This window comes from Sapajus apella, unplaced genomic scaffold (assembly GCF_009761245.1).
Source record: "Sapajus apella isolate SASKATOON/1434 unplaced genomic scaffold, GSC_monkey_1.0 scaffold12, whole genome shotgun sequence".
Classification (NCBI taxonomy): Eukaryota; Metazoa; Chordata; class Mammalia; order Primates; family Cebidae; genus Sapajus; species Sapajus apella.
This window is the reverse complement of record NW_022436952.1, coordinates 610,667-626,784: the sequence shown is the minus strand read 5'-3', so window position 1 is coordinate 626,784 and position 16,118 is coordinate 610,667. Positions and strand designations below refer to the sequence as shown.

Genomic DNA, 16,118 nt, shown 5'->3' with positions numbered 1-16,118 from the left:
CTTCGGAAGGGCTTTACCCTTTTCCAGATGTTGGCATCCCAATGATAACCACGCATTGGTTGAGAAAGCATCTCTATCCCAACGTTAAGGAAAAGGAAATGGAAACTGAAAGGATCTGAGAGCTTGTCCAAGGTTGCACAGCTGGAAGGAGGCAGAGCCAGGATTCACATGCAGGACCCGGACCCAGGAGGGGCCTTGTGAAAGGGAACCAGGGAAAGGAAGGCAGGCTGTGCCCAGGAGAGGGTCTAAGAGAGGCAGACGGAAGGGAAGTTCCCCATCTCCTGCCCCCACCCCATGACCCGGGCACACTGTTAGGGGCACATCATAAGGCCACTTTGCCTGCCACCTCCTCAGGACAACAGCAAAGCCAAGCCAGAATCTGTGCTGGCTCCGGGAAGTGCCCTGCTCTGGGTGTGTGAAGACCCACCACATCCCTAGCAGGCATGCAGCACGGACCAGAATCTGGCTGATCTCATCGGGCCGCTTGTGCAGGACTGCAATCCCGTTCACTTCTCGGAGCTCATCTCCAACGTGGACCAGGCCTAGGAGACACAGGGACTGACCATCAGCACCTGAGGAGGAGGACCTCAGCACCCTCGCTTGGAGCTCCAAGGACCATGGGGGCCTGCCTGAGGAGCCCACTGACGGGCAGACTCCAGGTTTAAAGTTGATGGGTGGGACTGGGGCAAACTAAGCCCCGCTGGGGGCTGGGCACCTCACCCGGCATGGAGGTCTCAAATCACCCAGTAAAACCTCCAATTTACAGGTTAGCATCTGAGCCCCAGGAAGATTAGGCAGCTTGCCTAAGGCCACATTGCTAAGAAATAATGAAGCCAGTTTTCAAACACAGTTGTTCTGATGTAGAATGCCTGTGTTCTTTTTGCTATAACCTCTGCTTCTTTAAAATTATCATTAACTCTTCACCTTCCTAGGTTTACAGACATACTCCAAGAATGGCGTTCTCATCTCTCAACACGGAGAGATAAAGGCACCAGTGAAGACATCATGAAGATATGAGCCTCTGCCTGAATAGCCAACTGTCTCTGCAAATTAGGGCCCTATTTGCTACTCAAGTGGGCACTGACCCGGCTGCATCAGCATCACCTGGAGGCAGGTTAAAAGTGCAGAATCTTCAGCCCAGCCCAGACCTGCTGAGTCAGCCTGCCTTTTACCAAGGTGCTCGGGGAATTCATGTACTCGTTAATGTCTGCAAAGCATTGGTCTAGGATTCTCTGCAACAATGACCCCCCAGACTTTGCAGGTAACACCAGGAGGTTTGTCCCCCAGCTTAGTAGCTCCTCCACACACCGGCGGTTCTCAACCTGCTTTCCACCCAAATGAATCTGGGACACAAACACTCTCTTTGTAATAGCAGCTTGACAAGACCTGGGGTGGCGGGGAAGGGTGTCATCCCCCTCCCCCACAGTAATCCCCAAGCCCATGCTATATTCTTAATTGTCACAGTCCTTGGACTACACCAACACACGAGCTTTTTCACAATCGCCCCAAAGTACTCCATGACTATTATATTTTCTTTTTCTTTTTTTTTTAAGGGACAGCCTCACTGTGTCGCCCATGCTAGAGTGGAGTGGTGTAATCATAGTTCACTGCAACCTCAAACTCCTGGGCTCAATCTTCCCACCTGGGCCTCCCAAATAGCTAGGACTACAGGTGTGAGCCACTGTGGGTGGCCTATATTTTCTTTTTCCTTTTTTTTTTTTGAGACAGAGTCTAACTCTGTTGCCCAGGCTGGAGTGCAATGGTGTGATCTCGGCTCACTGCAACCTCCACCTCCCAGGTTTGTGTGTTTAGTAGAGATGGGATTTCACCATGTTGGCTAGGCTGGTCTCAAATTCCCGGCCTCAAGTGATCTACCCACCTCGGCCTCCCAAAGTGCTGGGATTACAGGTGTGAGCAATCATGCCCAGCTGACCTATATTTTCTATTACAGTTTCTACTGACTTAGGGAGGAGATGAGAATTCCAGCCCCAAACCCAGAAAGCAAAGCACATCCCAAACAGGTGACCTGAGAGGAGGGAGGTAAGGGGCCCTAAAGCAAAGGCAGAGGGCTCTGGAACCATGGCCATGACGGGGGCTGGGCCAAGTTCACACTGCCGCCACTCACCACTCCTGTCTGCTGCACCTCCTCGCATGATTCTGGCCACCACAACAGCCCCTGAGTGCTCGTCCCGCCGGATGGTGGCACCCTGCACCCGAGACAGAAGACACAGGTTCTTAAGCAGCAGCTCCAAACCCCTACTCTCCAGGCCCAGCACAGCCTCCCCGACCCCTCCCTCTGACAGTCCAGAGGGCAGATCAGTAGGGACCTTCCCAGTGCTGATGATAAAACAAAACCAACATCCGCCATCAGTAAAGCTCTGCACTTTACAGTTTATGAGGCATAATTACACTGTGACATTTTAGATGAGGGACTGGGGCACAGAGAAGGGAAACATTCTCAAGGTCACCCAGCTGGCAAAGGGGAGGGCTTTTTGTGATGCCAAATCCAGTACGTTCCCCGTCACATCTGTCATATCACAGTTCCTATCACTTGCAAAGACATTTAATAATGAGGATGATACGTGCCAGCTCATTCGCACCCCGCCTCTCCCCAATCACAGGGTTACCGGGCCTTCTGCTGTTGCTGAGGGAAACCAATTATGCACCCCAGCCAGAGCTTCAGGACCAGGACTTGGCCCATGAAGCACAGCAGAGATGACACTTAGGATGAGAGAGGCACTAATGAGGCCTCGATTTCCTGCACCGCGGAGGCCGGACTGCGGCAGGACAGCAGAAGGCTTAAACGCTAAGCTCTAGGGTTGGACAGCCCCGGGTGTGAACACAGCTCTACCATTGACAAAGAGCATGTGGCCATAGCAAGGACATCTCTTATCCTCTCCAAGCCTGTTTCCTCTGAGGTGTGGGATAGCATTTAATTCACACGGTTGTTGCAAGGATTCCATGCAAGGCACTTAGTACACAGTAAGCACTCAACAAATGTTAACCACTTACGAGCAGCTGGAATTGCAAACATATTTGCACATTTCTCTTAACGTCATCTGTGCCATCTATTTGAAGTACATAAGATAATTATTGCTGGAAAGAGAGGCCGTCAGCTAAGAACCCCAGGACTTCTAGCTCCCCAGACCTGAGAACTTCCCAGCATCTCTATCCATCATTCATTCCACTCTGAACCGCCAGCACCCAGTACAAAGTCTGGAGAGGAGAGTTCACGATGTGTCTGCTAAATGAATGGCTGCTAAATTTTAAAGGTGAGGAAATAGAGGCAGAGGAAATAGAAATAGAGGAAATCCTCGTCTATTTGCTCATTGGAGGTCATTTGGGGAAAGTTGGAAACAGAGAATGCCAGCTGCGGGATCCTCTGGAGCCAATCTCAATTCTCTGGGCTTCCACCACTTCCGTCCATCTCATAAACAACGCTGCCCCTTTGCTGGGTACATCAATGCTGGACCAGGACCAAAGTGATAGCAAACTGTCTGCCGGGGAGAGGAATGCCCTGTGCCTCCTCAACAGTCAGAGCAGGCATTGTCACACGTTTTCGGTAAGGGGCCACAGGTAAATATTTTAGGCCGGCCACACGGTCTCTGTCACTACGACTCAACTCTGCCATCACCCTGTAAAGGCAGCCACAGCCAATCTGTAAGTGAATGGGCCTGGGCGTGCTCCAAAAAAGCTTTATTTAAAAAAATAAGCTGTGGGCTGGGTTTGACCCTTGGGCTGTAGTTGGTCCACTTCTGGCTTAAAGGGTGATCGGGGTTACCCTGTACAATTGCGCAGGTTATTTACTGACAAAGGGAATTGGCCGCAGTTGAGTGGGGCTGTATCCACCCAGAGGAAGGGGCGCCCTGCACACAGAGGTGACACAGAGACGAGCAGCAGGCCTGGTGAAGCTGCCATCACTCACTGAAGACTTCGGGAGGGTCCTGTCCCAATGTTCTGGGTGGGGGTGAGAGGCAAGGGAAGAGTGGGTTAGAGAGAGGCAGGCAGCACCTACCAGGGGTTCCTTGTTCTTCACCAAGCGGACGATCTTCACCGATTCCTCATCAAAATCCTCATCGATATTATCAGGCAGAGGTGGGAGAACGGGGTCAAAATTCTTCTGGGCAACCGTGTCATGTACCATGAGCACAGCCTGCCAGGAAAGCAAGAGAAAAGGAGGGCTGGCCCGCCACTCACAGGGTCAGCAGGCCTCGGCTGGGCGGTGGCCTGGAGGGTGGCGGACGTCATGCCAGAGAGACAACTGCCAGACACTGGCGCTGAGGACCGCTCCCTCAGATGTCTCCGCTCCGCAGCCTCACGAGGAGCGCTCCCTCCACCCTCATCCCAGGAGACACAGAGGCATGGGTGGGCGGGGCTCTGCGTGACTACCCTCAGGTGCGGAGTGGAGAGCAGCTGGAGCAGCTCTCTCTCATCACCGTGCACGGAGGCGGCCTGCAGCTCCTCCATCACCTGCAGAGAACAAGACAGGTGCTGCCGATGGCTGGGGGTGCCCCTGTCCCACATCTGCTGGGTCCTTCCTCTTTGGACTACAGATTCAAGGACCCACCCAGCTGCGGCCCCCAGGGGCACACCAGACCCTCAGTCACCCCAGGACGATGCTCCCGGGAACATCACGCCAGGGGTCAGGAGCAGCTCTGTGGGGCCATCCTCTGAGGAATCACCGTCTTAAGCCCTGTGTGCTTTCTGCTTTACGTGGACCTTCTCACTGAACCCTCGCAATCAACTAGAGGCAGAGGGTCTTGTTACTTTGCCATTTTACAGATGAGAATCCTGAGACTCAAAGGGATTAAGCATCTTGCCCAAAGTCACAGAGTTTGTATACAGCACAGCTAGGATTTGAACCTGGGCTTACCTGGCTCTCAGATGCTATTTTACGAGTGAGGAAATGGGAGCTCAGAGAAGTTGAGTGGCCTGCTTACCATCACAGAGCTGGTGGGACAGGCAGCGGCTGAGCCTGGGAGCCGGGCAATTGAACGTGCCCCTGATCATATTCCACAGCGGAGAAGCGCCCAGGGCTCTGCACCCACAGGCTGCTCCCATCCTCCCCAGGCCATCTCCTGGGGTTAGGTGAGATTATTCAGGAACTGATCTTAGTAACCAGCCAGAATGGCTTTTCCCCAACCATGCAACACAGACAACTAGATTCACAAGAAATTAAGAAGCATTCCTTTAAAAAGTGAGAAGCCTGAGCCATTATGCAGGGACACACTATAGGTCCCTTGACTTCAGAAAAGCACAGATACAATATCTTATTGACCTATGCAAATCGCCAGTCCTCAGGGCAGTTTGGGAACTGCTGAGCCAATCCAATGTTCTCATTTACAGCAGAGGAAACAGACTTTCTCAAGAACACACAGTGAGTGGGTAGCCCCATGTCACCGTGTCTCCCAGCCCAGTCCAAGGCTCACAGGTTCCTCCCTGCCTTTTGGCGGGGAGGGGACCCAGAGAGAGGAAGAGGAATTGGAGGAGGGCAAGGGAAGAAAACACCTCTTCACCTTTGGGCTCCTGATTCCCGTTGTCCCCAGGCTAAGCAAACAAGGCAAGATGAAGGAGCCCTACAGGGTGGGGAGTGGGGCGGACACTGCAAGGAAAAACCGAGGCTTACGTCCTCAGCAAGGGCCACAGCACTGTGCAGAACTGGGGTTGGACTTTGCCTTTCGTAATAGCGAAGCTTCTCGTGAATCTGCAAAGACAGACTATTTCAGATGCACCCTGGACACCACACATCCCACCCACGGCTGTGGGGACACTTAGGGCAGCAGACTGGGCCACTGATGGGACACCATAAGAGAAAGTCCTGTGTAGTGGGCAAGTGAAGGCCTTCCTGGGGCAGGGAGATGAGTAGGATGACCTCAGACGGCCACAGACATCGAGAAAGACCTCCAGACACCCTTCCAGGCAGGATGACGTGGGACTTCACCTTCATTAAGTAACTGAGGCTTTTTTCACTGAAAACATCCCTCAGGAAGCCCATCTCTTCCTTGTGGTTGGAGTCAGGTCTGAGTTGGGAGGTCAGCAGGGCCAGGGTTTCATGCAAACCTGGAGAGAGTGTGAGAAAAACAAGGGATAGCAATAGCCATGGGTGCTCCCTGCCCCCAGAAGCCCGAGTGGAGCCTCAAACACCACTTTGGTCCTGCAGCGAGGACATCCTCTCCCCTGGCTCTCACTGCCAGGGCCTGGAGGCTGCCAGGCAGGCTGTCTTCAGGGCTGTGGCAGGTCCAGCCCCAGGGAGGTGCTTACCAGAGTCCTCCGACAGCACGGGCATGCTGGTGTCCGTCCACACGTCCCGACCTCTCCCTGCAGATTCTGGGAAAAAGGAGGCAAGATGGGTATTGAAGCTCCATCAAGCATATTTATTCAACAGTGACTACACATCCACTGCGTTCTCTGAGACCAGGGTGGACAGAGGATGGGAACAAATGACTCCTCTGCTCACATTTTTCAGAGGAAGGAAATAAAGCTCAGATGTGCTGAGTCCTCAATGTGCCAAGCATTGTGTGGGGTGATTTCCATGATAAATTTTTTTGTCTGCACAAAGTCCTGAGAAATGACTGCTAATGTTTCCATTTTACTGATGAAGAAACAGGCGCGTGGAGGGGTTCAGTCAGTGGTGGGTCAAAATCCATATTCCAGCGCGCTCTTCCAGGCCGGCCTTGGAGGTGCCAAGTGACCCTGCCTGACAGTGTCTGCTGTCCTCTGCAGCGCGCCCCTCCACTGTAACCTTGTAAGAGGCCTGCCTCAAATCTCCCGCTGGGACCCACCTTCCACAGCTACAAGCCTCCTCTCCCCGACCCCCCAAGACCCAAACCAAAGGGAGCCTCCAGACTGGGGTGCAGAGAGGAGGGGGAGACCTGGGAGTCGGGCTTCCACTATGCGGGAGGACGGATCCCTATCTCAGGAGTCCCCCGAAGGTGGTCTGCAGCACGTGGACCACCTCAAAAAGTCCTCCTTCGGAAGGGGAGAAGGACAGTCATGATTGATTCAATCCGCAAACATGGAGCCAGCCGGCGGCGCCGAGCCCCCGTGCCACCAAGAGGCGTACGAACCGCCCCGGGCTCTCCAGCCCCCGCCCCGCCCCGCCACTCCGGACTCACCCTCGGCTGCTCCCGCAGGCGGCCGCGCACCGACTCCCGCTCGCTCTCCGAAGGAACCTGTGGGACGGACAGGGAGCGCGCTGGGCGCAGGAGCGGCGACCCCGGGGAACCTCGAAGGACGGTCGCGGAGGACGCGAAGCTGGGGTCGCGCGGGGGGCGGGCGCGGGAGGAAAGGGGCGCGGGCCGAGGGGCGGGGCTGAGACCCCCGCGGGGGCTCGGTGGGCCGCGAGGCTGCCGGGGAGCTCGAGGGGAGGGTCTCCCTCCGGCCTCCCGCCCCTCCCGCCGTGGCGCCCAGCTCCCTCGTCCGCTCCCCGCGCCGCCTCCTACCTCGTCGCGCCGGGTTGTGTGCTCCGCGACCGGGAGCCGCGCGGGTGCCCCGAGCCTGGGCCGCCGCTGGCTCCGCCTTCCCAGGCCCCTCCCTGCGGCTGCCGCGCCTGGCGGGGGTGGCGGAGCCGGAGGAGGCGCGGCGCGGGGAGGAGGCGGGGGAGGAGCGGAGGCCGCCCTCCGCGTCTGGCACCGCCGCCCCCCGGGCGGGCCTCGTATCCCCTCCCACTCTCCCGCTCTCCCGCTCCCCAAGCCCCCAGCCGGTGTCCCCCCGCCCTGGCACACAACCAGCCTTTCCTTCCGCCCGCACGACCCACCCTCCGCGAATGGTAGGGTGGACACCTGCTCAACAGATAATTCGATTTCGCAAACATTTATTGAGCGCCCTCCAGGTGCCAGGCGCTGTGCCAGGGGCCGGGGCTCCAAAGACGACCGAGGCAGAGATCCTAGGTTTGAGGATCTCCCGAGCCCGGGCGGGGGGGCCGGTCGGATGCGAAGGCAACTTGCTGTAACAATGCAACGCGCTGGGAAAGATTTATCGGTGCACGCTGCCCTGGGGGTTCGGAGCAGGGGAGGAGAAGTCAAGCTGGAGAGAAGGGGGACTCCATTCTGCCTGGCTGCAGCGGGGTGGGGCTGCATGGCAAAGGCGACCAGCATCCAAGGGCTTTACTGGAGAAAGAGCTCTGAAATGGCCATGACCATAACTGACTTCCATTGTGCTGTCCCCATGCCCAGGTACTCCTCAGATCAATTCCTCCCCGTAGCCCCATCGAGATATCGAGACCATTATTATTTTGGTTCTGCAGTTGAGGAAACTGAGGTTGGGGTGGAAGGATGTGTATTGTGGAGAGCACAGGAACTGCTGTGCGAGTGAGCAGGTGGTTGTGGGTATTAGAGGGTGAAGCGTGGGTGAGTGAGGGGCCCCCTTCCCTCAATCCCAGCAGCAAAGAACAACGAAGCACATGTCAGGAGAGGTGGACCTAGAGGTTAAATCTGGAGGTAAATCTAGCCCTGCACAGCAACCAGGGAAAATGGGTTGGCAGGCCCTGCAGGCTGTGCATGGGGAGGCTGTGAGAGGCAGCAAATGTCATGATGATGTTTCCCCTAATTCCTCAAAAATTATCCACACCATTGCTCCTCAAAATGTAATGTGTCTGAGACTCACTAGGGGGTTGTGTAAGGCTGGGGTAGTGCTAGATTCTGAATTTCTAACAAGCTCCCAGGTGATGTGATGCCACTGGTCTTAGACCACATGATACACATTTTTAGCTGCAATGCTTAGTGTTGGAGCGATAATGAGAACCATCTGATACAGAGTAAAATGATTTTGGACGAGAGCACCAGGAAGTGGTCTTGGAACAAGCAGATATTTATGTGTGTGAAGGGACCCAATCCCTACCTCACACCATATTCAAAACACAATTTAAGAGAGATCATAGGCCTAACTAAACATAAAGAAAATTGATAAAGCTACTAGAAGAAAACAGGAGGGTATCTTTTAAATCTTGAGGTATGCAAAGATTTTTTAGAAAGAATACAAAAAAAGCCAGGCATGGTGGCATGCGCCTATATCCCACATACTCAGAAGGCTGAGGCAGGAGGATTGCTTGAGCCCAGGAGTTCAAGGCTGCAGTGAACTATGATCGGTCCACTGCACTTCAGCTTGGGTGACAAAAAGAGACTCCATCTCTAATAAAAGAAAAAAGAAAAGACATGGACCCTAAAAACAATTAATAAATGGACCTCATCAAAATTTAAAACTTCTGCTCATCAAAAAACGCTATTGGCTGGGCTCAGTGGCTCATGCCTGTAATCCCAGCATTTTGGGAAGCCAAGGCAGGCAGATTACAAGGTTAGGAGATTGAGACCATCCTGGCTAACATGGTGAAATCCTACCTCTACTAAAAATACAAAAAATTAGCCGAGCATGGTGGCACGTGCCTGTAGTCCAAGCTACTCAGGAGGCTGAGGCAGGAGAATCACTTGAACCCTGGGAGGGGGAGGTTCAGTGAGCCGAGATCACACCACTGCACTCCAGCCTGGGCAACAGTGAGACTCCGTCTAAAAAAAAAAAAACACGCTATTAAGAAAATAGGACCAGGTGCAGTGGCTCACACCTGTAATCTCAACACTTTGAGAATTCAAGGCGGGTGGATGACTTGAGCCCAGGAGTTCAAGACCAGCCTGAGCAACATGGCAAAACCCAGTCTCTACTAAAATTACAAAAACTAGCCAGGCGTGTTGGCTTGTGCCAGTAGTCCCAGCTGCTCACGAGACTGAAGTAGGAGGATCACCTGAGCCTGGGAAACAGAGGTTACAGTGAGCCATGATTGTGCCACTGCTCTCCAGGCTGGGCAAAAAAAAAAAGAAAGAAAAAAGACTAACGCCCCAACCAAAAAACAGGCAAAGATATGAACATGCACTTCACAAAATAAGATATACAAATAACCAATAAGCATATGAGAAAGCCCATATCCGACATCATTTGTCATCAGGGAAATGCAAATTAAAACCTGTCTTAGCCAGTTCCTGCTACTATAACAAAGCACCACAGTAATTTATAAGTAATAGAAATGGGCCGGGCGCGGTGGCTCAAGCCTGTAATCCCAGCACTTTGGGAGGCCGAGGCGGGTGGATCACGAGGTCAAGAGATCGAGACCATCCTGGTCAACATGGTGAAACCCCGTCTCTACTAAAACTACAAAAAATTAGCTGGGCATGGTGGCGCGTGCCTGTAATCCCAGCTACTCAGGAGGCTGAGGCAGGAGAATTGCCTGAACCCAGGAGGCGGAGGTTGCAGTGAGCCGAGATGGCGCCATTGCACTCCAGCCTGGGTAACAAGAGCGAAACTCCGTCTCCAAGGAAAAAAAAAAAAAAAAAAAAAAGAAATGTATTGCCTACAGTTGTAGAGGCTGGAAAGTCCAAAATCAAGAGGGCAGCAGGTGCAGTGTCTGGTGAGGGCCTGTTCCTCACTGACAGCATTGGAAATGTATCCTCACATGGTGGAAGAAAAAGACAGGCATAAAGTGATGAATGCCGTGTCCTCATGTGGTGGAAGGAGCCAAAGGGGCTAGGGTGCTCCCTTCAAGTGCTCCACTGTTCACATGTGGTATATCCATACAATGGTATATTTACTTGCCAATAAAAAGAAACAAACTACTACTCAAAGACTATCCCTACCATGCAACAACATGGATGAAAGTCAAAATAGATTGACTGGCCCAGGTGCAGTGGTTCACACCCGTAATCCCAGCACTTTGGGAGGCTGAGGCAGGTGGATCACCTCAGGTCAGGAGTTTTAAACCAGCCTGGCCAACCTGCTGAAACCCCATCTCTACTAAAAATACAAAAAATTAGCCAGGTGTGGTGGCAGGCACCTGTAATCTCAGCCACTCAGCAGGCTGAGGCAGGAGAATCGCTTGAGCCTGGGAAGTGGAGGTTGCAGTGAGCTGAGATCACATCATTGTACTCCAGCCTGGGTGAAAGAGCGAGACTCCGTCTCAAAAAAAATAAATAAATAAATTAGCCAGGCATGGTGGCGGGCACCTATAATCCCAGCTATTCAGGGAGGCTGAGGCACAAGAATCACTTGAACCTGGGAGGTGGAGGTTGCAGTGAGCTGAGGTCACGCCACTGCACTCCAGCCTAGGCAACAGAACAAGACTCCATCTCAAAAAATAGCTAGCTAGCTAGGTAAATGATAGATAGATAGATAGATAGATAGATGGAATGAAAAAAGGCAAACACAAAAAAGTATATCCTGTATTACTGGGGTGTTGTAATCTTGATGCCATCACTGAGGTCAGAGGCTTTCATTAGGTCACCTGCCTGTAGTCCCAGCTACTCAGGAGGCTGAGGCGGAAGAATCGCTTGAACCCAGGAGGCGGAGGTTGCAGTGAGCCGAGATTGCGCCACTGCACTCCAGCCTGGAGACAGAGCAAGACTCCGTCTCAAAAAAAAAAAAAAAAAAAAAAAGAAACCTTATTATTATTAAAATTTACCAAAACCACCTGAAAAGAAAGATAATATATTAATAGGTCAATCTTAATAAGAGTAGAGTTGTCAACTGCTCCCTCAAAAAGCACCGGGTCCTCCTAGTTCCGCAGGAGAGCTTCACCAAACATTTAAGGAACAAAACATTTTAATTCTTCTAGAATGTAGAAATAGAAGGAAATCTTCAAAATTCTTTTAATAGCATTGATAACAAAACCTGTAAAAAAAAAAAAAAAAAAAAGGCCAAAAAAAAAAAAAAACCCCTGCAAAACAATCGCATTTAGAAATATTGGTGCAAAAATCCTAAAAACTGTATTAGCTAACAAATTCATCAGAACATCAAAAGAATAACACACCATGAACAAATAGAGTGTGTTCTTAAAATGATTTAATATTTGGAAATTACGTTGCTTAATATTTAGAAAGCTATTACTAAAACTCCATGTAAGACAATCTATTAATAGGATAAAAAGTTAGGCGGGGCACAATGGCTCGCTCCTGTAATCCCGGCACTTTGGGAGGCCGAGGCAGGTGGATCACTTGAGGTCAGGAATTTGAGACCAGCCTGGCCAACATGGTGAAAACCCATCTCTACTAAAAATGTTGGGCATGGTGGCACATGCCTGTAGTTCCAGCTGCTTGGGAGGCTGAGGAAAAAGAATTGCTTGAACTGGAAGGTGGAGGTTGCAGTGATTGGAGATCATGCCAGTGCACTCCAGTCTGGGCGACAGAGCAAGACTGTGTCAAAAAACAAAACAAAACAAACAAAACACAACAGTTCTTTTCATTAAAAGTAAATGGTCTAGGCCAGGTGTAGTGGCTCACACCTGTAATTCCCAGCACTTCAGGAGGCCAAGGCAGGAGAATCACCTGCGATCAGGAGTTCCAGACCAGCCTGGAGAATATCATGAGACCTCATCTCTAAAAAAATAATAAACCAAGTTAGCCGGGTGTGGTGGCGTTTGTCTGTGGTCCCAGCTACTCAGGAGGCTGAGGTGGAGGATTGCTTGAGCCCTGGAGATGGAGGCTGCAATAAGCCATGGTCATGCCACCGTACTCCATCCTGGGCATTAGAGTGAGACCCCATGGCTAAAAACAAAACAAAAGAAAAAAATCAGTGGGCTAAATCCTCCAATTAAAAGTCAAGGATTGTTAGACTATATTAAAAAGCTAGACTTAATGTGCTTTCTAGAATAAACTCACTTGAAAAATAAAGACACAGATATGCTAAAAGAACATGAATAAAAAAAGATTTACACAAATTAATAAAGCTGGAGTAACTACATTAATATAGGGCAAAGTAGACCTCAAAACGAGGAATATTACCAGGGAAAAAGGGGGCTATTTCATAATGATAAGCGATCAGTTGATCAAGAGGACATATCCTATGTGTATGAATCCCTAAATGTGTATGAATCTAATCAAGCCTCAAAGTGCCTACCAATATGAATGATTTACTATCACTCTAAATGTTGGCCAATATAGCAGATGAGAAAAAGAAACAACAGACATGGATATTAGAAAGAAGGGCCTGGCTTGGTGGCTCATGCCTGTAATGTCAGCACTTTGGGAGGCCGAGGAGGGCAGATCACGAGGTCAGTAGTTCGAGACCAGTCTGGCCAACATTATGAAACCCTGTCTATACTAAAAATACAAAAAATTAGCCGAGTGTGGTGGTGTGCGCCTATGATCCCAGCTACTCGAGAGGCTGAGGCAGGAGAATTGTGTGAACCCAGGAGGCGGAAGTTGCAGTGAGCCGAGATCGCACCATTGCACTCCAGCCCAGGTGACAGTAAGAGATTCAGTCCCCCCCAAAAAAAAAAAAAAAATTATAAAGAAGGAGGCAGCACAGGTGATGCCCAGGTATACCTAGAAACCCAAGAAAATTCACTGAAAAGCTGGTTGAAACAATGAAAAACATTTCAGATGGCAGAGAGTATACAATTGATATTAAAAATGTATGACTTTCCTATGAACAAAAATAATTATAAAGTATAAAGAAAAAATCCAAACTAAAAGATCAAGAGTAAGATTAAATACCAACTTATAAACGTCATAGGAAAAATAAAAGACCTATTGGTATTTGGGGAGAAAAGACTTTAAAATTCTAGTGAAGGGCATAAAAGACAAAACGTCCCTCAAATGGCTAGGGAAAGTACAGTTCAATTGTGTAATTATATTAATTCATTCTGAAATAATCTTTATACCCAATGCAATTCCAATTAAAATATAAGAAGAATTTTCAGAGGGAATTTATTAAATGCTATTACAATTCATCAGGAAAAATAAATATTGGTCAATAATAGGAAAGTTCTAGAAAAAAAAGAGTTATGGGACCAGGGGAGATGGGATGTAAGGTGGCATGAGTTCATCAGAGATAAAACATTTCAAATATGAAAACAATGTTTGAAGTTTAGTGCTGAACCTGTAGTCCCAGGACTCCGAGAGTCTGAGGCAGGCAGATCGCTTGAGCCCAGGAGTTCAAGACCAGCCTGGACAACACGGCGAAACCCTGTCTCTACAAATAATGCAAAAATTAGCTGGGTGTAGTGGTGCTCATCTGTATTCCCAGATGCTCAGGAGGCTGAAGCAGAATTGCTTGAACCCAGGAGGTCGAGGCTGCAGTGAGCCATGGTAGCACCTCTGCACTTAAGCCTGGGTGACACAGCAAGACCCTGTCTCAAAATAATTAATTACTTAATAAAGTTTAGTACTAAAGAGGTAATCGACAGCTAGACAAATAGAACAGAATTGAAAGAACAGAAATAGTACTCATGTATACGGTCTTAATTTTTGAGAAAGTTGACATTTAAGTGGAAGGAGAGGAATTTTTTTAATGTGGGGACCGGTCAGGTGCAGTGGCTCACACCTGTAATTGTAGCGTTTTGGGAAGCTGAGGCAGGAGGATCTCTTGAGCCCAGGAATTCAAGACCAGCAGCGAGAACTCATCTTTACTTAAAAAAAAAAAAAAAAAAAAATTGATCCATATGCAAGTAGACCCAGCTACTCAGGAGGCTGAGGTGGGAGGATCGCTTGAGCCCAGGAGGTAAAGGCTGCAGTGAGCCACGATCGTGCCACTACACTCCAGCCTGGGCATCATAGCAAGACCCTCTGTCAAAATAAAATAAAGTATGGTGACAATTACAACTAGCTACCTGTTATGGAAAAAAGAGAGAGAGAGAGAGAGAAGGCTGGGTGCAGTCGTTCATGCCTGTAATCCCAGCACTTTGGGAGGCTGAGGCAGGCAGATCACCTGAGGTCAGAAGTTTGAGACCAGCCTGACCAACATGGAGAAACCCCGCCTTTACTAAAAATACAAAAATTAGTCAGGTGTGGTGGATATTTGGGCAAGCAAATTAGAAGGAAAGATAAGCAGGGAGAGAAGTTTAGGTGAATGAGAGCTTGAAGCAGGAGTGCTGGGAGAGGCTGCATCCCAGGGCAGGGCAGGTGTAGTGAGGACAGAGTTGGCCCAGATGTGGCTGGAACCCCAGAGCAGGATTCGCCTCACCCAGCCAAGGCTCGGTCAAGGTGCATTCCGAGCAGCTGCAGAGGGAACAGGAAGATGAGCTCAAGGCCAGAGGAATGAATGCCTTCAGGTCCATCTAGACATGGAGAAGTGAGTTCTATAAAGAATGCTCTGGAAAAAAAGAGAATGCTAATGATCCTTGAAGAGGTGGCAGAGAGAGGATGGTCCTCATTACCAGTCTCCCATTACTGCCCATCTCTATCATTTTCCCTGTCATTCCCAGAAGTAAAAAGTCTTTACATCAGTCAACATAAAAAATTGGAAAGGGGCCGGGCGTGGCGGCTCACGCCTGTAATTCCAGCACTTTGGGATGCCAAAGTAGGCAGATTATTTGAGGTCAGGAGTTCGAGACCAGCCTGGCCAACATGGTGAAATCCCGTCTCTACTAAAAATATTATAAAATAAGCCGGGCATGGGGCACATGCCTGTAATCTCAGCTACTCAGGAGACTGAAGCACAAAAATTGCTTGAACCCAGGAGGTAAGGGTTGCAGTGAGCTGAGATCGTACCATTGCACTCCAGCCTGGGTGACAGAGTGAGACCTACAGTCTCAAAAAAAAGAAAAAAAAAAAATTGAAAGGGAGTTTTCCGATTTGTTTTGATGGAGAAATTTGAAAAATCGAGTTTGCAACTGGCTCGGGTAGGGAAGCTGCAGGGAGACTAGAGGATGAAGGGTAAGAGAGAAAACAGAAAGCGTGGTGGTGGTCTACACTGTGCTACAGTAATGAGCAAGCTGCAAGAGCTCCGTGGCTAAACACGGAAAAGTCTACCTCTTGCTTACACCAAGTCTGCCGCGCACTTGGTGGCTGTCCAGGGCAGCTGTCTTCCAAGTGGTAGCTCAGGAATCCAAATCTTCCCGTCTTGTGGCTCATTCATCTTTGCTGAGGACACGTCTTCCCCACTCCTGATGCTTCCTTTCGTGAGCAGAGAGCCCCGCCGGTGCAGAACTCTTGGTCTCTCTGCATGCCTCTGCTGATCTGATTGATGAATGCGGAAGGAGAAACAAGGCATGTGTAACCCGGCCCTTTTCTTCCTTTTCTCTGGGGAGCTGGCCCACCTGCAAAAAGTGTGTGTTCTGAACTGCTACGCCCCACCTCACCCTGAGTGTTACGGGGACGGGCCTAGCTCCAGTGAGGGAAGAAGGATGCAGTTTCGCCTTC

General features: G+C 50.3%; 1 protein-coding gene across 7 annotated transcripts in view; it reads right to left on the bottom strand.

The window, feature by feature from the left end:
* Positions 1 to 13,894, bottom strand: part of MPP3 (membrane palmitoylated protein 3) — a 40,033-nt gene extending 26,139 nt beyond the window's left edge. The window contains exons 1-9 of one of the 7 annotated variants that reach the window (XM_032279482.1): positions 7,443 to 7,544; positions 7,116 to 7,172; positions 6,262 to 6,327; positions 5,942 to 6,060; positions 5,627 to 5,704; positions 4,390 to 4,470; positions 4,016 to 4,153; positions 2,126 to 2,207; positions 457 to 542 (exon numbers count right to left, since the gene is read on the bottom strand). In XM_032279482.1, coding sequence (XP_032135373.1) covers positions 457 to 542; positions 2,126 to 2,207; positions 4,016 to 4,153; positions 4,390 to 4,470; positions 5,627 to 5,704; positions 5,942 to 6,060; positions 6,262 to 6,286 — 609 coding nt within the window. In that variant the 5' untranslated portion in view covers positions 6,287 to 6,327; positions 7,116 to 7,172; positions 7,443 to 7,544. Of the gene's footprint in view, positions 1 to 456; positions 543 to 2,125; positions 2,208 to 4,015; positions 4,154 to 4,389; positions 4,471 to 5,516; positions 5,602 to 5,626; positions 5,705 to 5,941; positions 6,061 to 6,261; positions 6,328 to 7,115; positions 7,173 to 7,442; positions 7,545 to 13,857 lie in introns of those variants that run through there. The other 6 variants (XM_032279476.1, XM_032279481.1, XM_032279477.1 and 3 more) reach the window with 6 other exon arrangements.
* Between the last annotated feature and the right edge of the window lie 2,224 nt (positions 13,895 to 16,118).